General features: G+C 35.6%; 4 protein-coding genes, 1 long non-coding RNA gene and 1 pseudogene across 6 annotated transcripts; 4 read left to right on the top strand and 2 right to left on the bottom strand.

Annotated features, from left to right (window-relative positions):
• Window positions 1–1,059: 1,059 nt before the first annotated feature.
• On the bottom strand, window positions 1,060–4,906 carry LOC106434562 (annotated as a pseudogene).
• A 346-nt stretch (window positions 4,907–5,252) lies between these two features.
• LOC106434571 (myb-like protein H) lies at window positions 5,253–8,550 on the top strand. The gene is made up of 2 exons (XM_013875437.2): window positions 5,253–7,249; window positions 7,636–8,550. The coding sequence occupies exons 1-2, from the start codon at window positions 6,981–6,983 to the stop codon at window positions 7,967–7,969; spliced, it is 603 nt and encodes a 200-aa protein (XP_013730891.2). The 5' UTR covers window positions 5,253–6,980; the 3' UTR covers window positions 7,970–8,550.
• A 2,427-nt stretch (window positions 8,551–10,977) lies between these two features.
• LOC106434572 (transcription factor DIVARICATA-like) lies at window positions 10,978–11,937 on the top strand. Its single transcript, XM_013875438.2, has 2 exons — window positions 10,978–11,240; window positions 11,580–11,937. Exons 1-2 carry the CDS (start codon window positions 10,978–10,980, stop codon window positions 11,935–11,937), a joined length of 621 nt encoding a protein of 206 aa, XP_013730892.2.
• A 218-nt stretch (window positions 11,938–12,155) lies between these two features.
• On the top strand, window positions 12,156–15,337 carry LOC106434573 (transcription factor DIVARICATA). Its single transcript, XM_048756960.1, has 2 exons — window positions 12,156–12,628; window positions 12,971–15,337. Exons 1-2 carry the CDS (start codon window positions 12,348–12,350, stop codon window positions 13,284–13,286), a joined length of 597 nt encoding a protein of 198 aa, XP_048612917.1. The 5' UTR covers window positions 12,156–12,347; the 3' UTR covers window positions 13,287–15,337.
• A 2,554-nt stretch (window positions 15,338–17,891) lies between these two features.
• On the bottom strand, window positions 17,892–19,265 carry LOC125586958. Of its 2 annotated transcripts, none has more exons than XR_007323494.1 (3): window positions 18,781–19,265; window positions 18,619–18,685; window positions 17,892–18,250 (listed from the first exon to the last, which is right to left on the bottom strand). It is a non-coding gene; the product is annotated as an uncharacterized LOC125586958 (long non-coding RNA). The 2 variants fall into 2 exon arrangements; XR_007323500.1 differs by having other exon boundaries at window positions 17,892–18,240; window positions 18,781–19,258.
• Window positions 19,266–20,293: 1,028 nt separating this feature from the next.
• On the top strand, window positions 20,294–22,289 carry LOC106434582 (probable F-box protein At5g47300). The gene has a single exon (XM_013875448.3). The coding sequence runs from the start codon at window positions 20,602–20,604 to the stop codon at window positions 21,769–21,771; it is 1,170 nt and encodes a 389-aa protein (XP_013730902.2). The 5' UTR covers window positions 20,294–20,601; the 3' UTR covers window positions 21,772–22,289.
• The last annotated feature ends 2,257 nt before the right edge of the window (window positions 22,290–24,546 follow it).

The raw sequence follows: 24,546 nt of genomic DNA, 5'->3' as shown, positions 1-24,546 counted from the left end.
AGACATTGTACGTATATAGGTTTTCATGTGATGTGACTAACAAGTTGATTACATTGGGGCCATGGGGAGTAATTCTCTAATGCAAGTTGATGACTCTTGGAAGAGGCCAAGTTCTACTTCGAGAGGTATACATAACAAAACTAACAACACTGAATTTACAGTATTTGTAATGATGTTTCTTTCTTTTAAGTCCCAATTGAGTTATTAAAAGCCTGTATTAAGAGGCTTTTCGTGGATGTTAAAACACATTATACCATATGATATATATAGTTGCACGACTTGACTTATAACTAGGACAGCTGCTTTTCGACGTAACGAATGGAATAACTTTCTTTTACTTTTATTGGTGGAGTATAATTTCATATCAGATCTTGCAAGTGCCAACACTTGTTGCTATTTTAAGCATTTAATCAAAGAATCCTGAATTCTTAAAAATATTGTGGAGGAAAACAAAATTCATTTTTGTACAAATTCTATTGCGATCTTTTCTGCAATTTTACATAGAAGAAAACTTACGCATGTACATAAAAATATAGGAGTACTGATTGAGATTTTTTTTTTATTATTATACTTGGGATTGTTATACTAGTCCCTTTCGAATAATTTTTGTTTTAGTAGGAAACAGAATATTCTACTTCTGTAAAGCGAATGTCAAAAATACAATCTCTGAGAAAGTAAAAAAGGAGGTCAATGGAAATCAAGAGACACACACTGTCAAAGTGTCGACATCTTGAAAGTCATGACAAGTGGAGGCAAGCCTGTGAGTCTGTGACTATGACTCTGACAATTGACATTCACTAGTTTCTTTTTGCACAGCTTGCCTTGATTGCTACAAAAGTCGTTGATCTTTATTTTTGTCAGCGGCTTTGACTTCAATTTATATTTTACATAGTATTATTTTTTCTTTTTCTTTTCTTTGGCTAAAAGCCTAAAACACATACTTCATGGGGATACAGTTGTGAGATTATCACTGATCACATATTTTCTTGCGTTCTCTTGAGATAACATCAGATTCACCTACATACGAGTTACTGTACATATTTAAATTTAACATGATGCCAAGTAACAGCAATATATATACTTCAAACTTCCCAATGTAAAATGTCTTATATCTTATGTACCAACACGCCCTCGCGTCCTTCCTCTACTTGCCAACAAAATAACATATTGGCTGTTTTATTCATAAAAATAAACTTGTTAAACAACCCTAGAAGTTTTTTAGACCATAAGCTTTCACCAAGTTTTGTCTACTAAAGCATTTTTCAACTCAAAATTCTGTTAATTCCTTCAAAACTTTCCACGTCTTTGAAATCAAGAGACCCATCTCCTTCAGCATCATAGCTCGCATGAACACTATAAAACACATACACGAGCACTGCCAACCCCGAGAAGAACCCGAATCTTATATACGAAGGAGCATCCAGCGATCCGAGCAAAAATATGTTCAAAAATATCGAAACGCAAGGAGTCCACGGCATCAACGGTACTCCCCAAAACTCAGGAGTTCTAGCTTGAGGCACAACACAATGGAATATCTGCACGATGGCTATAGCCGCCACACCACTGGCTCCAAGCATAAACCATTTTGGTGAACCGGACGGTGCGAGTTTCCAGACTAAGGTGAAGACAATTGAGGTTATAGAGAATAGACAAAGGAAAGAGAGTGTAGGCCAGGGTCTGGTGTATCCAACCGCTACGTAACGCCGGAATATAACAGCGTTTGCAACCATGTAAAAGACGAAGAGGGTTCCGATTGAAACGAGGTTTAAGAGAACGTTCAGGTCTGTAAAGAGTGCGAGCGCCGCCGTGAAGATTCCTGAAGAAACAATACAAAATTAGTACTTGTGAAGAAGGATATGCTAATTAAATCCATATTCTTTAGTTAGCTCAATCATTCATATTAGTATTTTGATATAACGCAGATATATTCTAAGATGTATAGAGCTGATTATGTAACAAAAACAATTTGAAGATACTGGAGGAATTTGTTCCATTAGCTTGGTGGATAAGAGTATTTTCTTTTTCTTTTTGTAAAGATTAGAGTTCAAGATCTATCCTTATGTGTTATGTCCTAAAAGACTAGATCAACGTCTCAAGATTTATAAAATTTAAAACAAAACACTTTCTCTTAAAAGACGGCTTATAGTCTTTTAGAAAGTCTAAAACATAAGTATATTTGGTTTCTTAATAATTTTCGGTTTATATAATATAGTATCCAAACTCGTTAGATCAGTAAACAATGCTTACACGAACGAATATGCAAACAAAAGTAACTTGTGGGTCTAAATTCGCTACCACGACACGACTTGACCATTTCGGGAAACTTATAATTTAAATAATGATTCATCAAAGATCTTACACAACAATAATTAGCCAATTTTTATATTAGTGGCCAGACCAATGACCTGACCTAAAGATGTCATGCACATAAGTTTGTGTAAAGTTACGAAACAGAGAGCTTCAAAAGGTAACGTTAAAGGACAAAAAGAGACCAAAGAGACCCAACAATATGTCACGATCAAAACCGTTGAAAAGACTGAACTTTTTGAACCCAGTTGATGATAACACGAGCACGACATTTTGTCGGATTCTATGTTCTAAATCAAGAACCAACACCAAAACAATCACATAAGAACATAAGACATGGCCTACATTAATATAGTCACACAGTCAGAGCTAGATGACTACAGCCACAATCACAATCAAAAATTAGTTGGGAAATATTTTTTTAAAAATTTGATTTTTTGGTTTTGTTTTCTTCTTGTGTACACGTATATGTATGTAATCACGTGGAAAGTGTTGATCTACACATTACACTCAAATCCAAAAAAAAGATCATAGAAACAAAAAAAACAATTGTTTTAAATTGGGTCCCCACTCATTGTCTGTTTATCACTTGATGAAAATAAAACAGAGAGGAAACATAAACCCGATCTTGACGAAAGGAAAAATCCAACGTAACGTTATATTAAATTTCACGGGATTTACGTTGTTTTTTAACCTTTTCTTAAGATTTTATTAGATTTTTTAAATATTTAATTTAATTAAATAAAAGGTTGAAAGAGTTTTAAGACAAAACCTGTTTAACTTACCAAGAAAAGCGGAAGCGTTAACTGGTGTTGATGTCTTGGGATGGACCTTAGCGAACCAAGTGGGGACCACTCTTGACCGTCCGATGACGCACATGTACCGAGCCTGGCCCAACATCGCCACCAACAACGACGTCAGTATCCCAAAACTTGCTCCAATCCCAACCACCTTCGTCACCCATTCCCAACCTTCCGATTTGCTAAACGCCGCCGCGTACGGTGCTTCAGGATCTATCTGCTTACACACACACACTTGATCATTACCGTCAAATCAATTTTAAAAAATAAAATTATTTATTTTTCAACGGACCAGATCGTAAGGGAGGAGCATGGACATGGAGATAGCCATTAAGCAGTAAAGTACAATAACGATAGCGACCGAGCCGGATATTCCCATGGGGATGTCTTTGACCGGGTCTCTCACTTCTTCAGCCATCGTCGAAACGGCGTCGTATCCTATATAACTCAAGTAAACCATCGCCGCTCCGTTAAACACACCCGAAGCTCCGAAAGGGAAGAACCCGGACGGATTCTCCGGGTTAGCGGGTCGGGTTAAATTCTTCTTGTCGCCTTTCCAAAACCCCATCACGATCACGAACACGATGAATGCAATGTGTAACGCCGTCAACACCATATTCACCTTCGAACTCTCCCTCGTGCTGTAGCAGATGATGAACGTGACGGCGAGGACGACGAGAACGGCGACGGGATCAATTTCGTTGAATCCGTTAGGGAGACCGGAGACGACGAATCTCCACTCGGAGGTGGATAGTCCGAATGCGGATCCGAGATAAGCCGTGAATCCTCTCGAAACGGCGGCGTTTGACATGACGTAGTCCATTATAAGATTCGCTCCGGTTATAAACGCCGGGAACTCGCCTGTAACGGAAAAAAACGGTTACGGATTTTGAATTTTAACGGTGACGGAGGTTTTTGAGAGTGTACACTGACCGAATGTGATACGGATGTAGCTGAAGGCGCCGCCGGCGACGGGGAGGTGAACGGCGAACTCGGTGTAACAGAAGGCGGAGAGGAGAGCGCAGAGGCCGGCGATGGCGTAGGAGACGACGATCGAGGGACCGGCGAGGAGTCGGCTAGCGCGGCCGGTGGTGACGAAGACGCCGGCGCCGATCATGCCTCCGATTCCGAGTCCGACGAGGTCGTACCAGCGGAGAGTGCGGCGCATCTGCTCGCCGGAGACGGCGCGGACGCGGCTCATCTCGTCGTATGAGGTGGAGACGGAGATAGCGCGGCGGGAAAAGCGGGAGGGAGTGTGGGAGAGAGAGTTGAGGTAGACGCGGAGGCTGGAGAAGGAGGTGTCTCCGCCGTGGTTGCGGTAATGGGCCTCCATTGCGGGTTCGAATCGGGTCGGGTCGAGATGAATCGGATTTACAGAGAGGTTGAGAGTAGTTTGAAAGAGGTGGTTTTATAATGGAGATGATAGAGTTCAGTGGCTTTTTTGTGTAAATACGACAAACTTTAGGGACACTGATTAGTCAATAGTATATTAAAATTATATTCACAAATGATCACATAAGCATAGATTAAAATAAACAAATCAGGTAAGCATATAGTCTACAAAGATACTAACCCAAAAAAGATTTGTAATCTGTTAGGTTTAGCAACTTTTATTTATATTATTAAAACATGATCACTATTTAGCCTTAGTTTTGATTTGTTGGATGATGTTACTAAATTCAAAACCTTATATTAATTATGTATGTTAAAATGTTGCCTAACAATTTAATTATATTTAACTAAATATTTAAATATTTCAAAAATAAAATAAAATATATAAATTCACACTGATTTTTAGATGTAATCTAATAATATCCTGCTATATATTTTTATAAAGACATTATAAATATCCAAATAATTAGATTTTGTAATTATTATTAATTATTATTATGAATTTATATTAATTTAAATTCTACTTATATACACAATATAAATTTTATAATATTATATGTATATATATTATACAATTAAATATTAAATTAAATAATATATATATATACACATAATAACATTATTGTGTATATATATAATGTTATAACAATATAATTTAATATATAATGTTATAACAATATAATTTAATTTATAAAAGTAAATATTAAATAAAAGATAATTTATCATAATTTATAAAATAAAACCGTAGATATTATTACTTTATAAAATAAATATCTACACTTAATTAATAATATTGTGTATTATAATCGAACATGTTACAGTTGATTTCTTTTACGATTATAGATTTTTATAGGTCGTCAATTATGCAATATGTTAATTACATATGATAAAGTTTTAACAATATATTAAATTTTTAATAAATTTGACCAGTGCAACTATTTTAAGAAATGTACTAGTCCGTTTAAAATAAATAAATTATTATATAGTTTTTAAAATGATTATTATGTAGTTGTAGTTATTTTAACTTTAATTTGATTATAGAATACTAAAACACACAAACAAAATATTTTATGAATAATGTTATTCTGTAAAATAAAAATATTTTAAATCAATGCAGTACATATTAAATTTACAATGAATTTTTCTTACAAGTGAGATATCTCTTAAATTTTTATGATATTGTATTACAATACATGTTACTAGACTTTGAAAGCGCGGGTTTATTTACGAAATTAAATAAATTATTTTTATATAATTTTTATATAATATAATGTATAAGTTTGAATACATTTACCTGGATGCACTAAACCGTACCCCACTGGAAAAAAAACTAAAATTAAGCTGAATTTTATAAAACCAAGCATATCATATATATTTGGAACCGAAAAATAGAAACCGAATTGAAAACCAAATGAATACTTAAAATTTTAAAATACAAATTATCTACCTACAAATATTAATTATATTTAATTTCTAAATAATCAAATATCCTAAAAATACTATTTATAAACCAAATTATGCAAAAAAATTAATGACTTGAATATTTTTTATTCAAATAATTAATAGTTAAGTATTTATCTTTTTTTTTCAAACAACCTAAACTACCCGATTTAAAATGCAAGATATTTTACATTTGTGAAAATTCAATAAAACGTATCATATGCATTGTTAGAATTTGTAAAATAAATAAATATGTTCTATTTAAACCAGTTGTCTATTACTAATTCCATTTAAATCTCCTGCCTATAAATTCTTGCAATATATTTCTTTTGTAAGTATTCAATATTAAATTTAAGTGACTACCATATTTCAAAATACAACTAATTTATACAAGTGTTGCAATTTAATTGACTAAAAGAGTTATTAATTCTATGAAATAAATACATTGAACTTTCAATAGTATTATATAGTAACATGGTAAGTAACTAAATGAGTGAAAAAAAAATACAAGAGAAAGAAATTACAATAAAGAATTGTACACAATAAATCAATATTTGTTAACAGTTAGGCATCGTCCAGACCCCCGAATAATCCGCCTAATCGTTAGTCGTCTATTTAGGTAAAAACTTTAATGGTATAAATTTTTTCCTTGCTGTAAATTCTTGAAATATATTAATTTTGTATGTATTCAATATTAAATTTTATTGACTACCACAATTCAAAATACAACTAATTAATACATGTGTCACAATTTAATTGATTAAAAGCATCATTAATGCTATGAAATAAATACATTGAACTTTCAATGGTATTATATAATAATATGGTAGGTTATTTAACGAGAGGAAAGAAATTCAAGAGAAGAAATTATAATAAAGAGACTGTACACAACATAGCAAAGTAAAGAACTCACCAAATTAGAGAGAAGATAAGCCTTATATATATTTTATTTGAGCTGGTTATTCATGACATGCATAATATAATTCTCCAAAACTCACAATACCTCTCGACTTCGTGATTTCTTATTCTGTTTTGGCAATTATGGCTGCGAATTCATGGACACAAGAAGAGAACGAGCAGTTCAAGGATGCAGTGCAGAGGTTCTCTGCGTTTTTTCCCGATCGGTTCGAGTGTATAGCCCAGCGTCTACAGAAATCGGTGGTCGATGTTAAGGAGCATTACCAGGAAATGGTCGATGATCTTCTAGAGATCAGATCGAGTCAATTAGCTTTATCTAATGGGATGTTCGATGCAGTTGAGCCGAGTTGGTGCCGGATCGAGAAACCTATATGGGACATAGAGGAACATGAGTAAGTATACAATATAATGAGTAAAGGTTTTCCATAGCTGATGAAATCTACATTTTCATGCACGTATGAGTTTATATATTATATCATAATGTCGATAGAGTATATAATGGTGTTATTTCGTGGATCTATGTCTGGAATCAATAAGACTAACACATTCTCTTATTAGCTGCTACGAAATTCGCGTAGTGATAAAATGTTTTTTTTTTCTTTTTTTCACAGCGTAGTGATAAGATGGTAATAGATGTTTTGTGGCCATAAGTATTTTTTTCTTTTAATATCATTTGAATCAGTTATGTCATTAAATAATCGCATGGTGGTGAAACATGGTTGAAAGTGGATTGATCTCATACTCATAATTTGAATCTGTAAAAAATAACACAATGCAGATGGTTCCTGATCGGGTTAGAGCGGTTTGGGAGAAACTGTGACAAAATAGCGGTCTTATTGGTTACCAAAACCCCGATGCAAGTGGCTATCTATGCACGTAACTTCTTCTATTGGCACAACTCAAAGAACAATGTCTTAAAGCGGCGGAGAACCATGGACATAACTATGGGGGACATCAGAGTGGACTCATCTGGCCAACACAACAGAATGAGGGGCATCAATAGGGACTCAACTGGCCAAGAAGAGAGACCTATGGGGGGCGTCAATGTGGGACTCAACTGGTCAACAAGAGAGCCTAGTTCCTTCGCAGCCGCACGACAACAATTGGGCTAGTCGCGCTGGAAACCGGTCAGGATGCTAGCATTTCTGATTCTGAATCAACAAGAACATACAATTTCGTTGTGAAACTATTTAAAGCTCAAGGACTTTTAATGCATTTTGAATTTTGTTTTGCAATTTTTTTCTTTTATATAAGCCTCCATGGTCATATATTTCTGATTGTTGAATCCGAATTCCGTTTATCTACTAAATATAATTCGAGGTTAAAAAACAACGACGAAAGGGAGTATAATAGGTGGGTTAGATACTAAATAAAATATAATTGGGGTCTATTTACTAAATTAAAGAAAACACGAGGGTGAATCTTGTTATTTCCCCTATTAAAATCACAATAAATCCTAGAGAGAAAAAAAAGAGAAAACCCTCGAGAGATATCAGGTTCCCTTTGTTTTTTTTTGAGATCAGAGTTTTCCCAACAACTTTCTTGTTGCTTCTATCGCAGTCCTTCTTGAGAAACCGCTTGCAAATATTAACCTTATCGAATCGGGTCGATGTCCTATTACAAATTATGCGGATGGGAGCCCATCTCAGACCAAATATATGGAGAAAGAAAAAAAGAGAGGGGAAAGTCTTGGACAGAAGAGGAACACAGGTTAGTCTTGACACTGATGATTTAGGGTTTATATTTATTGGGGGGGGGGGGGGGGGGGGGGGAGTATGAATTAACAATTTTAAAATTTTGATTGTGGTGAAAATTTAGTTTGTTTTGGTTAGGTTAGGAGAAAGTTGATAAACGGATGATGAACTGTTAGGGTTTTATTGGTTAAGCACATCAGCATGGATAGAATACAACATATTTTGCTACTCATTTAGTTTAGATTACGATCTTCTATATATATTATATAGTTCCTGGTTTTGTGTACCCTTTATGGCTATAAATAAGTCATAGTTGAATGTTAAGAGAGAAACTTCAATAACTTTTATACATTGATATCAAACTTGGTTATGGGCTTCGGTTGATTGTTTCGATGATATTTCAGGCTTTTTCTGGAGGGACTAGCGAAATATGGGAGAGGAGATTGGAAGAACATATCGAGAAAGAGTGTGAAGACAAGGACCCCAACCCAAGTCGCAAGCCATGCACAAAAGTATTTCCTGAGGCAAGAGGCCCAGAAGAAGGCAAAGAAGCGCTCCAGTATCCATGACATAAATTCGATAGATCATGCTGCTAACAATGTATCCGCACCTCCATCCGACTTGGACTCTACGATGGGCCAGCCACCTTCTGATCAGCAGGTGCCTCAAGACCATCATCATTCCGACGAGGACTATTGGACTTCGGTGAGGAATATGTAAATTCCAAACTACGCTAACTTTTTTATTAATTGGCTTTTGGTTCTTAGTTTGTTTTCTTCTTCTTTTTGTACATCTAAGTTATTAAACAATCCTAATTTGTTTATAGCCTTTGTTACTTTTGTCTAACCAGAATTTTGGAAGCCACACTAGTCATATTCATTCTTGAGTGTGCTTAGAAAATCTTGATGTTGAAATATAGGATCAAGAACACTTTCGAACGGATGTAATCTCTACTCTGTAAATATCACATAAACTACCCTCAAGCGATGATAGAGGAAACTTATTTCTTGTTTGATAACTACTCAAGGATTTTGATACAGGCATGCAGCCCGTGATAATCCAAGAAATAAGTTTCCTCTTTCATCAAAGTCTTCCATTTACTAGTTTATTTCAACAGTCTTCCATTTTACTAGTTTGATAGGATCGTACGTATAGTAACAAATTTCTTGGATATTATCACCGGCTGTATGTATGTATCAAAATCCTTGAGTAGTTATCGAACGATAAAGGATCAAACTAGTAATTTTTCTTATATCTTTTCCAACACAACGACACATATACATAAATATGTTAGTACTTAAGTAATTCCATATTAATAATTAACGAGATAACTAGCCGAACTAGAGTTTTCATATGTCATTTTGGCTTTTGAATCGAAGAGTACGTGATAGGAGAGGCTAAATAGAATCTGTATATTGTTTGGAGTTTTATTCAAAAACAGGAATGTCATTTTGACTTATAAAATTTGACTTAAATGAAAACCATTTTGTATGATATGGTTAGATCCGGTTCTGTAAAAATCTAATCTATGTTGGCTTGTTTTTCAGTATACACTTAAACCAATGTAAACCAAAATAACATTTCAGTATAAACTGAATTTGTACTAAATTGAATGTGACAACATGTTCAAAAATGTAAGCGGTATCTAGGCGCTTCTTTACGCAGTAAAACAGTTATAGCCGCAACGTTTTTTTAAATCTAATTATGCTATTCAAATCGGTTTAAGTTATTTAAAATCAGTTCAATTTGTTTAAATCCATCTAATTGATTGTACATTTGTTTAGTCAAACAACAATGCTAGTGCAAATCCATAAATTTGTTTAATCTTTTTATTTGTATATGTTATTTTAATAGTTCATCAAAATAATTTTATAATAAAATAAAAAAAACTAAGATATCTAATTAAATTATAAAATATATCAATATTTGTTAATGCCTACTTACCTAGGCCTAATCTTGAATAATCCGTTTAATCTCTAGTCTTCTTTCATTTAAGTAAAAAATCTTAATGGTATATATTTTTTTCCCTGCTATATATTTTGCAATATATTTAATTTGCAAGTATTCAATACCAAAATTTAAGTGACTACCATATCTCAAAATACAATTAATTTATCCATGTGTTGCAATTTAATTGATTAAAAGTATCATTAATGCTATTAAATAAATACATTGAACTTTGAATAGTATTATATAGTAACATGGTAGGTTACATGAGTGGAAAAAAATTCAAGAGAAAGAAATTATAATAAAGAGATTGTACACAACATAGCAAAGTAAAGAACTTACCAAAATTAGAGAGAAGACCCATAAGCCTAATATAAATGTTAGTTGAGTTGGTTATTCATGACATGCATAATATAATTTCTTCAAAACTCACAATATTTCCTCTCGACTTCGTGATTTCTTAATCTGTTTTGGCAATTATGGCTGCGAATTCATGGACAAATGAAGAGAACGAGCAGTTCAAGAACGCAGTGCAAGTGTTCTCTGCGTTTTCACCCAATCGGTTTGAGCTTATAGCCCAATTTCTAGGGAAATCGGTGGTCGATGTTAAGGAGAATTACCAGGAAATGGTCGATGATCTTCTAGAGATCAGATCGAGTCAATTAGCTTTATCTAATGGGATGTTTGATGCAGTTGAGCTGTGCCAGATCGAGAAACCTATATGGGACAAAGAAGAACATGAGTAAGTATACAACATAATAAATAAAGGTTTTCCATATTTGATAAAGTCTACATTTTCATGCTGATTATATTATAACATCGATAAAGAGTATATAGTGGTGTTATTTCGTGGATCTATGTTTGGAATAAATACGAATAACACATTCTCTTCTTAGTTACTACGAAATTCGCATAGTGATAACATATTAATCATAGATGGTTTGTGGCTATAAGTTTTTTTTTAATCTCATTTGTATCAATTATGTCATTAAATAATTGCATGGTGGTGAAACATGATTGAAAACGGATTGATCTCACACTCATAACGAAATTGAATCTGTAAAAAAATAACACAATGCAGATGGTTCCTGATTGGGTTAGGGCGGTTTGGGAGAAATTGTAACAAAATAGCGGTCTTAGTGGTTACCAAAACCCCGATGCAAGTGGCGATCTATGCACAGAACTTCTTCAATTGGCACAACTCACAGAACAATGTAGTGAAGCGGCGGAGAACCGTGGACATAACTATGGGGGACATCAGAGTGGACTCAACTGGCCAACAAGGGAGAACTATGGGGGGCATCAATGTGGGACTCAACTGGCCAACAATACAAGAGAACCTAGTTCCTTTGCAGCCGCAACGACAACAAGGGCCAGTTCCGCTGGAAACCGGTCAGGATGCTAACATTTCTGATTCTGAATCGAATAATCTTCCATGAGCGTAAACCAGAACATAAAATTTCATTGTGGAACTATTTAAAACTAAAGGACTTTTAAAGCATATTGGATTTTATTTTGCGATTTTTTTCCTTTTATATAAACCTATGGTTATATATTTCTGATTGTTGAATTTGAATTCTGTTTATCATAATATAATTTGAGGTTAAAAAACAAAGACCGAAGGGAGTATAATTAATTGGGGGGGGGGGGGGTTAGATACTAATATAATATATTTGGGGTCTATTCACTAAATTAAAGAAAAACGAGGGTGAATCTTGTGATTTCCCCTATTATTTTCTCTATAAATCCTAGAGAAAAGTGTGAAAACCCTCGAGAGATATCAGGTTCCTTTTGTTTTGTGAGATAAGAGCTTTCCTAAACAACTTGGTCGTTGCTTCTAACATATCTTATGGGTTCGAAGCAGTGGACGAGGTATGAGGACAAACTGTTTGAGAGTCTTCTGTTGAAGTTCCCAGAAAATACTCCCAATAGGTTTGAGGCTATCGCCGGACATCTTAATGTACCGCTTGAAGAGGTGAAGCACTACTACAAAGCTTTGGTCCACGATATTAACCTTATCGAATCGGATCAATATCCTACTACTAATTATCCAGATGGGATCCCATCCCAGACCAAACATATGGAGAAAGAAAAAAAGAGGGGAAAACCTTGGACAGAAGAGGAACACAGGTTAGTCTAGACACTAGCTGATGAATTAGGGTTTATGTTGATTGGGTGAAAGTATGAATTAACTATTTAAACTTTTTATTGGGGTGATGATTTAGGGTTTTTTTTGTTAAAAATTTATAAACGGATGATGAACTGTTATAGGGTTTTATTGGTTAGGTAATCACATCAGAATATACCATAATATGTTACTCATTTAGTTTAAATTATGATCTTGTATTAGATTATATGGTTCCTGATTTTGTCCAACCTTTATAGCTACATACATAAATCATAGTTGAATGTTAGGAGAAAACTTCAATAACTTTTATACATTGTTGGTTTATTGTTTTGATGATATTTCAGGCTTTTTCTGGAGGGGCTAGATAAATATGGGAAAGGAGATTGGAAGAACATATCGAGAAAGATTGTGATGACAAAGACCCCAATGCAAGTCGCAAGCCATGCACAAAAGTATATCCTGAGGCAAGAGGCCAAGGAGAAGGCAAAGAAACGCTCCAGTATCCATGACATAACTTTGATAGATCTTGCTGCTAACAATGTAACCGCACCTCGATCCGACTTGGACTCTACGATGGGCCAGCCACCTTCTGATCAGCAGGTGCCTCAAGACCATCATCATTCCGACGAAGACTATTTGATTGAGAAGATGTATACGTAAATTCCAAACTATAAAATCTTTTTTATTAGTTGGCTTTTGCTTCTTAGTTTTTTTCTTCTTTTTGTACATCTAGTTATTAAACAATCCAAATTTGTTTATAGCCTTTTTTACTTTTGTCTAACCAGAATTTTCGAAGGCACACTAGTCTTGTTCATTCTTGAGTGTGTGCTTAGAAAATCTTGATTAAGCGTAGTACTAGTAACACTAACTAAATGATCAATGGTTATATTTAGACAATGTGAAAGGCTCTTAGAGCAGCATTAACGCAAAGGGGAAGAGGGTGGGTTCTAATTTTTTTTTATTATTATTATTTTTGTTTTTTCCAATTTTTTTTTAAAAAAAATAAATGGACCAATCGCGGGTCACCATTGACGATTCGCGAACAATTAAAAAGCTTCACCAAACTAGCCTCTTGCAGAAGAGAAAGAAGAAGTGGGTTTTCTGATTTTTGTGGGCTCTCCACCTCTTACAAAAAGAGTCAGCGATAATGCTGCTCTTATTGTTGTTGGGGACTAGGAACAAATTGCCCATTCACCTTTAGTCAACCATTTGACTTGCCAATGAATTTTTGACCGTGCTTGTTGCTACCTTTTCCTTTCTTATAACCTTTCAAATCTTCAGTTTTCTCGTTTTCTGTACATAGAGCTCTTGAGTAACAGAATCTCATCGTTATTCCCTTCTATCGGTCCTTCAACTATCTCAACTCTGATGTGATCACGATCAATCTTTCTTTCTGTAAGGTTTTCAAAATTTTCGGATGGATCCAAAACAATGATGGCTAGGTCCTTCCACGTATTCAATCCAGTGATCAAAATAATCTTTTTGAAGCATTATCAGAAGGATTTTTAGCTGATCGGTCTACCTGACCGCTTGTTCTAGGATTAACTTCTTCACGCTGAGATTTCTTACTGTTTATTGCTAGATCATTCGAGGTGGTCAACACAGGCACGGACACCGTTGTTAATAAAAAGTCCCATGTGACTAATCATGACTATTGATATTATGTTCTATCTCAGAATGCTTTAAACCTATTGTCTTTACATCCATTTGTCGTACCATTACATATAGACTCCAAATGCTTCAAACTTCCGTTCTTACAAACACGTTTCTAAAAAATCTTCCAAAGTCAAGAGCATGAATGTCATATAACTCAGTTTTTTGCCACCGTCGGAGCCATTTGATGTGGATATAATAAAGGAGCAAAAAGTGACAGTGAAAGGCAACGTGCAGCGCAGCCAGACGCAGTTGTGCAAACGGAAAAAACAGGAAATAAATAGTCTTTCTGGGACAAAGGCTGAAACAGCCAAGGCCTAAAGGAGAAACAGAGCATTTCATGTGACTATTTTTTAATAAAATATGCATGGAATCCTTTTTATTTCTTCTATTTCTGTGACTTGTAGCTGAGCATTTCTCTGTGGAGCTAAATTATTTTAGTCATTGAAGTGCTATGGACATTTTTTTCTTTTGGTAAAATGCTATGGACATTTTTTAACGAGGCTTATGGTAATTTCCCCCCTGGACATGCTAAATCGGGCATTACCAAGCCTAAGGATTAGAGGATGGGATGACCAAAGACCGTCGTTCATGTTGTTTAGAGAGTTTAAGGACAGGATCAATCTCATTGTTCTTTTCATTATCCAAAGATTTGGTGTTATTTCCCTATAGCGTAAGAAGAAATTTTCTTAGCCTCTCGAACGTTTATTGATTTGAGGAAATGCAATCTCCTCAAAATCCTATGATACAGAGATTTGAGTGTAGCATCTTAGTTCGAACTGATTCACAAGTTCATACACAACTCATGAACGATTCCATAGTACTTGTGGTCTTTCCTCAGGCAATTGCAGCTTCCTCAACCCATGCAATGCCTAGAGAGCCACGTTGTTTGTATCTTTCCAAACAACTCTAAATGTATACAAGCTCTACAGACTACAGCTTCCATGTACTCATAAATGCTTGTGCCCCACACATGCATGAATCTGAAATACACGTGCTGGGTCCATGCAAGGATTGGACTAAAACGATGCCAGCAGTCATGAAGTTGATGATCAGTAAGAACTTCGTCAGATGAAACATCAACGTTTGCCATTGCCAAATATTCTTTTCAGTATGGAGAAAGATACTGGCTCTGCTTCTTCATACGAAGAGCAGACAAGGTAATTTTCTCATGGAAAGAAAAACAGAGGATCCCTCTGGACTAAAGTTCCACTCAACTAGGTCCCAGGACATGGGATGCAATCAGAAATAGAGGAGGAAAACAGGAGTGGACGTCTAACATTTGGCTTAAAGGGTCTGTCCCGAGACACTCTTTTAATTTCTAGATTGATTCTCCTCGATAGATTACCAACAAGGCAAAGGCTTGCTAGCTGAGGTATCTTGATTTATGATTCTTGCTGCCTATGTGACATGGTCCAGGAGTCAAGAGACCACTTAAGTTACTTCTTCGCTGTGAGATCAGTGAAAGCATCTGGAAAATGGCCCTTCATAGGCTAGGTGACACAGGTCCTTTTTTCCATACTTGGACTTCTTTTATGCATTGGCTCTCCCACAGAGATTCATCTTTGCCCACTCCTGGTTAAAAGGCTTGTGGGACAAGCTGTTGTGTATGCGTTGTGGACAGAACGCAACCGAAGACTCCATGACGGTATATATTGCTACCACTCCAACGGCAATATTCAAGCAAATCGACAGATTTATATAAGGGACGCTATCCTAGGCAATAGAAGACGGAAACATTTCCATCCTCTTATGCAACACTGGCTTCTTTATGAGTAGCTGATCTAAGCTTCCTATTAGCTTCTTTTTGGAGTTTCAACCTTGTTTTTAATGATTTTTGCCTTGGTTCGTTCTAACATTTTTGTAAATTTACAAACTCTGTCTCATATTATTTATGGAATTCACATATTTGGCAAAAAAGAAAGACAAAACAAAAGGTTTTGTGTTGTTTGACTAGCATGCATGCATTGTACGAATTTATTGATATGTTTGACAATAAATGTAAATTTTATACTAGAAGCCATAACTTCTTTTTCACAAAATAATTTTTTCGTCATCCATTTTGAGGTTACGTTCGCCTTGCATGTCTCCAAAGTACTGTAAGAGAATTAATAGTATTATATCTTGTTAATTACTTGCTAATTACGGAATATTTGTTAAATTTTCCCTAGTCTCTTTAATTTCTCGGCGGTTTCAGCAGAGGGGACCTCTGATTGTAAGAGCATCTCTATTGGTTAGAGCCTTTAATGGGTTCTTAAAATTAATTTAATAATTAATTGTGTATTTTATGAAGTTTAGAACCTCTATTAATGTAATTAGTTGTGTGAAAGTCCAATGGGAGAACCCCTATGAAGTTCTTAATTTTTTTTTTTTAGAAATTGAATTATTAAAAGAGAGTTTCAACACTAATGAAGAGACCATTAAAGCAAAGAGGTTTAGGAACAAACTTGGGATAGATGCATAGAACGCGTCATCGTAATGATCCTTGTTGTTCACGAGATACGCAGCTTGTCCGCAGTACGATAGAAGAAGACAAGGAAACACAAATAAGGTGAAGGCGAGCTGTATCGCTAGTAACGTGAAGTAAGAAATGTCTGCGTATAGAGCCTCAGTGCCTGTTATGCTGAGAAGAATGCCGCCGAGGGAGATCCAACCATCTCGCCCTCGTCTTTTGAAGTAACCACAACAATGTCTGCAACAACAACAACAAGTAGTAAAGTTAGAAAGAACTAACTAGCATAAAGGTGCAGTTAATGGAGTGATCGAGAATGGAGGGGGAAGAGAAACTGATTTCTTTCGCACAAACGCCGGCGAAAGAGAGAGAGAGAGACATTAAGGGGGTCCAATAGAAAACCGCCACGTAAGGGCTTCTTACCAATTCTAGTATGCCCAAATTAGACAGCGGTTCTCTGTTATTTTTGAATTTTTCATTTTTTTTTACTTTTGCTTAAAACTCCTATTAGAAGACTCCCGATAGAGTTGGTCTAAAGGAGATGCTCTCATGTGTCCCCAATTCTACTTACATTAAGAGGACTTGGGGGATTCCCAACTCACTAAAAACCTCACAAGAACATCATTATCCAGAGTTTTTAGGGTAAGGTTCTTAGGAGAATATGAGAAACTATTTCTTAATTTTTAACTAAAAAATTAAGAAACAGTTTCTTATATTCCCCTGAAAACCATGCCATAAGAAACCTTGGATAATGAATAGCAAAAGAGAGAGAGTGTACATCTCTCTTTATCGCTCAGACAAACTCTTCGGGACATGGCAAAGGGTGGTAAAATTTGCCATATGTACGAAAGGGTGGTAAAATTTTACGCATTTCCTGCGAGCCTTGACTCAGCCAGGTTAATTCATATTAATTATCTAGCTAGTTACTCAAAACTTTGCATATCACCTATTAATGTTAATATTGTTCTTTCTTTTTGGTCTAAATATTGTTCTTTCTTTCTTTTTCAGACTGATACAATCACTCTTCCCCAAGGTTACTCATTCTAGAACCAATTCATGTCCTAGTAACCTTAGAGCATCATTATCCCAAAGCTCTTATTAAGGTGTCTTAATTATTTTTTAATAGTTTTTAAGTAGTAAAATGACCTAAGAGACATAGCTAAGAGATTTTAATATTTATCATCTCCAATGTAAGTCTCTTAGTTAAAAGTTCTTAAAAAAATTAAACATTTTATGAAAAACATGTCTACAAGATGATCTTGGTTGGTTGAGAATGAGAGAATATGTGTGTAATCAAAAGTGACTGAAAACTACAAGACTTACTCCACGACAGAAAACTACAAGCTTACTCCCAATGCTACAAGACAACAAGACAGAAAACTACAAGACTTACTCCACGACAGAAAACTACAAGCTTACTCCCAATGCTACAAGACAACAAGACAGAAAAATACAAGACTTCCTCCACTCCGTGGCACAAGAAAACTCCCAATGCTCCATTCTTTGACTCTGTCTTGACCTGAAAGACGAAGATGAATCAATAACCAGATGCAATAACATGAAACATAAGAACAAGAACATGAAACATAAGATCAGAACAACAAACAACAAACACAGCAACAGAACTAGAATGAAACAGACAAGAAACAACTCGTCAAACCTTATACAAAAACACTTAAACACCCGTGATTTCACTACTAATGAAAGATCCTTACAAGAAACATTATAACATTGAAGTTTAGTGCTAAAGCCATTGCCCCTAAAACTAATCTTTTGAAACTCTTTCCGACAAAATTCTTAAAAAGTTTTGAACTTTGCTGAAAAGCTAACTACTTTGATTGAAACCCACTTCAATTACCAAGTAGAAAGGGTAAGCAAGCAACTTACAGGATGCCAAGATTAGTCGTTCTCAACATGTTCATGGTTCTGGTGGTGAGTTCTGTGGCTAATTCTCCTGCAGATCAATCAAAGGCCATAGACTTAAACATGTAGAAGACAAAAATAATCAGCAAGTTGCTTCCCAGAGATAGGTTTGAATGCAAAACAAACCAGCCATGGTAAGGGACAAGAATAGAGGCCAAGAACGAAGAGAGCCCAGAACATGGTTCCTTGAGCAAACCAATAGAGAGGCCAAACAAGCCAATTGTTGAGGTAAGCAGCTCCAGCAGCCAACGCAAACACGATCGCGACATCTCTCACGACGTAACGGAGGAATGGCGCCTGGGTCGAATCTCTGTGTTTTGGGTTCTTCCTCCTCGATTGGAGGAGAGGAGTCAACTGTTAGAGCTCTGTTAAGCCCAAGTTCGCCATTATCAGAGCTCTGTTCCTCTCTCTCTCTCTCGCAAAAGAAAGAGAAAAGACTATTTTTTTTCTCTTTTATTAATCTATCGATTCACATCCAATTTCATAGTTTTGTTCATCGAACCACTTTTGATTGATGATTGATTTTGCAGAAAATGGAGGAACGTAGAAGAGAGGGAGATGGAAGCGGAGGAGATGACACGTGGGTTACAAGAGGCGTCCCTTGTGTACCCTAATTAAGAGGTGTCTCTTATGTTTATTGTTATTTTTCTTTTTTTTTTTTAATTTATAATTAAACTAAGAGACTTACTAAGAGGCCCCGATAATTATGGTCTTAGAGCATGATTATTGGGAGGGGTTCTTAAAGTAGAGTTTTTAGCGGAATATAAGAACTCGTCTCTTAACTTTTAACTAAAAAAACTAAGAATCGGTTCTTAAAATTCTTATTTAAGAGCCGGTTCTTAGCTTTTTTAGTTAAAAGTTAAGAGACGGGTTTTTATATTCCGCTAAGAACTCCACCTTAAGAACCTCCGATAATCATGCTCTTAGAGCATCATTATCGCACAAACCCTTAATGGATTTCTTATTTATTTATTTTTTTCGTTTTTGTCTGATTAAAAAAAAATAAAAAAAAATCAATTGTGGGCCGCCACGTGTCAGTGGATCCCGCGAACAGTTGAAAAAACCCACCAAAAACGTCTTTTATTTGGCGACTTGGGCATACGGTTTTTGTTATTTTGTGCCCCTCTTGTACTTTTTGCTTAAGAGACCTTTTTTTTTACACGAATAAAGATGCTCTAAGATGATTTTATTTTTTACCAACATAATTCGTAACCTACCATTTTCTTGTCTTAAAATTGTTCTTTTTGTTCACTTATATATATATTCACTCTTGTTTTTCAGGCTCCACTCTGAGAAAGCATCCCTTGCATGAGAAAGGCCAAAGATCACCAGAAAGGTTGGATACTCTGTCATGTATCTTTTTTCTGATCCTTATCTTTGTGTTGGATATGTATTTACTATTTAGCTGTCTTGTTCTTTTTTGTGTTGGATATGCCGTCGCAGTGAAAGACTTAATATCCAAAAAATAGGGTGGGGCACATGCCACACCCTCTAATACACTAACACTGGGACTGCCCCTGGTTTTGATCTTCTTTTTTTTTTTTCATATTTCCCGTGAGAACAATGACAAGACAGATTTGTTGGCTAAAGACTTATGGGAATAGTGCTTATGAGAAACTTTTAAAACATATATGGGATTTCCCGAATGTATTTGATACATATTCCAGATTAGAACTCGTCTTTGATGTTTTATAATTTACAACCAAATTTTATAATACGACTGTTAAATATTATTGACTCTAATTTACCGAAATTGTTCGCTCAAAACAAATAAATAAAATAATAGTGATTTTATAAAATCGATACTGAATTAATTTATATTGATAAAAAAAAAATATAAACCATATAGGAAAAGGAATGAGGAAAAAAGTCGTATATATTAATCTTGTAAGAGTGAGCAAACGAAAACCCTAAATAACAATTCAAGCCACCATCTTAAGACTCACGATGATGAGAAAAAACACATTAAAGATGTCGGACCTTCCATGTGATTTGATAGAGGAGATACTTTGTCGCGTTCCGGCTACATCTCTGAGGCATTTACGATCTACTTGCAAACAATGGAACTTATTGTTCAACAACCGGAGATTCACAAGAAAGCACTTCGATAAATCCCCAAAGCAGCTTATGACTCTCATGTTGAACGAGTCTATGGTTTGTTCGACGAGAGTTAATCTCAATGGAGTTCCAGAGGTCACAAGCGAACTTAGCCTAGTTGACCCTCTTTATAGTAGTTTAATAGATCATGAGTTCGATAGTTATGGAGTCTTTCACAGCGACGGCTTATTATTATGCATCAACGAAGACAACACTAGACTCGTGGTCTGGAACCCGTGTACTAGTCAAGCTAGGTGGATCCAACCCAAAACACGTGTCAGCAGCCATGCTCTTGGATCCTACCATGGTAATAGCTATAAAGTATTGAGCTACCACCCTGACTTCGCAATCTTTGAGAATAACTCTAATTCATGGAGGAGTCTTGATATCACCCCCGACTGCAACATAGCAGATTTTGAACAGTTCATGTCTTTGAAAGGAAAAACTTACTGGTTTGCTTATGATAAAAAAGATGAGCGTCCCATCAGCATATTCTTACTCAGTTTTGATTATACAAGTGAAACGTTTGAACGTCTACGTCTTCCGTGCCAGAGTTTTCTCTATGAAACTATGTCTATGTCCGTTGTTAGAGAAGAGAAGCTTTCTGTGTTGTTACAGCGAGATTATACGTCAAGGACAGAGATATGGGTGACAAATAAGATTGGTGAGACCAAAGAAGTCTCGTGGAGCATGTTCCTAGCACTGGATTACTCGCCAGCTGGACTTCATCTTCGGGATACCGTAAGTTTTTTGGTCGAAGAGGAGAAGAAAGTCATCGTGTGTTGTGATAGATACTTGGAAGATGAATTCCACGGCAAAAAGTTGATTCACATTGTTGGAGAGCAAAATCAAGTCAGAGAATTTGATTTTGGAGAAGCCAAACGGTGCCCGATTTTGTTTAATTATGTTCCAAGTTTGACACAAATCCACCAAGGTGTAGGTGTGGGAGGGAAAAGAAAAAGAGATACAATTAACGGACAATATGCTGGAAGATGGTCCAAGCTTTTTTACAGAGTTTAGTGGTTTTGTTTTTGATGGGCACAAGTTCTGTTGATTTTAGTTTAGTGGTATTTTTTTATACTACGAAATGTTTCAAGTGAGTTATACATACTTGTTGCTATTGCATTACTTTTCATCATTTTTTTGTAACGTTATATGATCAGGATTCAGGAAAGATCTCTCAGGTTCCAGATCTTTCTTTGACATAATTTACATGCAGGTTTGCATGCTTCTTTAGCGTAATAAATTCAAAGATATAGAACACGACTGACCTAACTGAATTATGTACAAGAATTAATGAGACCCAAAATAAAAAAAAGACACAAAGAACTTTTACAAATAAGTTTGTGGGGTTTCTCTCATAACAGAAAAGTCTACCAAGTGGCAAAAAATAACGTGTGCAAGAATCCAATTAAGAATAACAACAAGTCTAAAAAGAATGATTCTGTCATGAAACTCCGTAAACAACATGAACCATCGTCACTTTGATCATCTCGTCCTCTGCATTAGTCATTAGTAATTTTTTTAAACATGATTACCAAAAAAACATGAGCGAACAGTTTAAACGTATAGATGTGGAGAACTCGCATGTTAAACCAAGACCAGCCCATTTAATTTATGTCCAGCTTTTTTTTTTTCTTCCGTTCCATACAAATACGTTGGAAATATGCAGTTTACACGAGATTGGCAATATTTTTGTTCGTGGAATCTATATATATATATATATATATATATATATATATTAAATGGATGAGAAGACAATGGGTTTTGAAGCATTCTAAGACATAACGTGAACGTAACATCAATTATCAGTGGACGTGACTGCTGACATACCAATTGTTGATATTGATCTCATCTTGCAGCAACAAAATGATGAAACAGTCACTGCAGGAAGTCTCCCTACAACTTCTGTTAGTGTGCCTCATGTTAACTCTCAACCAGAGTTGAACATGAACATTCAGGATGTTCCACGCTTGCAGTCGGACTTGATAGCGGATTCTCAGGAACCATATGTTTCTACACATGCCCCTATGGAATGCCAAGATATTCAAGTCTCAAAGATCACCACTAGTTCCTCTACCCCACAGGTTCAAGAGGATAACCAAATAGCATCGCCAACTTTAGCCAAGATTTTATCGCCATTAGTAGATATTGAATCTACTCCCATTTCAGCATCTATTATGGAGACTTCTCCATCCAACATTATCAACAAGGAGGTCCAAAAAACTTTGATTGTTGATCCTTTACACACATTGGCTCAAGCAAGTGGATTTGAGAGTCCTTCTCGGTTCACTGCGTTAGGTGATGTGGAAGAGGCCCCAGATGAACCAATGAGCTCGCTCGGTTTGACAAAGGGTTTGAGGGAGATTAGACCTCCTAAAAAGTTCCAAGATTTGGAATGGAAAACTGCACGAGGGAGAGGTAAGCGCTGCTGTCGCGGCCGTGGTAACACTCGCTAGTAGCTCTTTTTCATTTCTTTTTTGGTTTTGACTCTCTCATGCCTTGAATGTTTCATAGGTTTGAGATGTTATTCGTCATGAATTGTATTCATGCAAATTTTTTCTCACTATAAGGTCTACAACCTTATTATGTAAACGTTTTTATTTTAATTGAAAGCCCTTTGTCAAAAAAAAAACATCAATTATCAATAGTTTATGATTAGTCACAGAAGAGGTAACGTTCCATTTATCGGATGAATCTTTTCACAGCTCCAATACATCCCTCGCATGACCTAGCCACTCACAGAACAAAGGAATACAACAGAAAACAGAAAAACTAAGTTAGCGCAACCGTACAACAAAGTTTTTACAAGAACATTTATTAATAAGCATATCACATTGCTTTCGATCTAAAAGAGTTGTGTTCTGTATATTTTTCTCATGTTGTAATTGCTTCTTCTTTATATTAAATACAAAATATTTGAAAAAAAAAATTGCTTGCTTTAATTCATCCTTGATTAAAAAAAACTTTGAAAGTGATATCAGTATGTATATGTTTTACCGCCGTCGCATTAGAAACAGACATCACCACGTGCATCACGTGACGACCTTTATCCGGAATTTTACCGTAGCATCAGGTGACACCCACGTGTCGTCACAGCTTACTAACCGAGTAGCAAACATCGAATCGTACACGTGTCATAGCGGCCACGAAACGGGAAGGTCCTTCTAGTTCCAACAACAGTAACGACGCAGCAAGCAGAGGTAATTATTGCTTCGTGTTTAATTGGAGCTATTTTCGATTCGAAACGTTAATGATAGCATTTGTTGTGAGTTGATTTTGTCATGTGAGAAGAAAACAACTAGCTCTAAACACCTGACACCACAAAAATATAACAAAATGATGTGTTTATATAAGAAATTGTCAAATATTCAGTAGCTGTGTTGGTAAAGTATGGTGACTGAACCCTCAAAACCCAGATTTGAAACTCACCAGTGTCACCTTTAATATTTTTTGACCCCACACATATTTAATCCTCGTCCCTGGCCGGGAAAAGTGCCAATTTCGACCCAAACTATTTCAGTCGTGCCAAATACGACCCGAACAATTGATCAGTGCCAAATACGACCTCAACTCAATTATAATTCAAAAAAATTATCCGAACTTCTTAAAACGTGCCTAAATCTACATTGACTCTAACAGAAGTTAGTCAACCGTTAACAAGATAAAACGACGTCGTTTGATATACGAGGAAAAGTGCCAATTTCGACCCCAACACTCTCAATCGTGCCAAATAAGACCCGAACAAATGGTCAGTGCCAAAAACGACCTCAACTCAATTATAATTTAAAAAAA

Source organism: Brassica napus, chromosome A1 (genome assembly GCF_020379485.1).
Source record: "Brassica napus cultivar Da-Ae chromosome A1, Da-Ae, whole genome shotgun sequence".
In the NCBI taxonomy this organism is placed as follows: domain Eukaryota; kingdom Viridiplantae; phylum Streptophyta; class Magnoliopsida; order Brassicales; family Brassicaceae; genus Brassica; species Brassica napus.
The sequence above is the reverse complement of the archived record's forward strand: the minus strand, read 5'-3'. Positions and strand labels throughout refer to the sequence as shown.

Excerpts from the sequence above, each read along its gene's own strand:
- LOC106434571 (XM_013875437.2), top strand. The coding sequence starts at position 6,981 with ATGGCTGCGAATTCATGGACACAAGAAGAGAACGAGCAGTTCAAGGAT. Across the intron at positions 7,250-7,635 it reads TGGGACATAGAGGAACATGA|ATGGTTCCTGATCGGGTTAG; the intron begins GTAAGTATACAA and ends AACACAATGCAG.
- LOC106434572 (XM_013875438.2), top strand. The coding sequence starts at position 10,978 with ATGGCTGCGAATTCATGGACAAATGAAGAGAACGAGCAGTTCAAGAAC. Across the intron at positions 11,241-11,579 it reads TGGGACAAAGAAGAACATGA|ATGGTTCCTGATTGGGTTAG; the intron begins GTAAGTATACAA and ends AACACAATGCAG.
- LOC106434573 (XM_048756960.1), top strand. The coding sequence starts at position 12,348 with ATGGGTTCGAAGCAGTGGACGAGGTATGAGGACAAACTGTTTGAGAGT. Across the intron at positions 12,629-12,970 it reads TGGACAGAAGAGGAACACAG|GCTTTTTCTGGAGGGGCTAG; the intron begins GTTAGTCTAGAC and ends ATGATATTTCAG.
- LOC106434582 (XM_013875448.3), top strand. The coding sequence starts at position 20,602 with ATGATGAGAAAAAACACATTAAAGATGTCGGACCTTCCATGTGATTTG.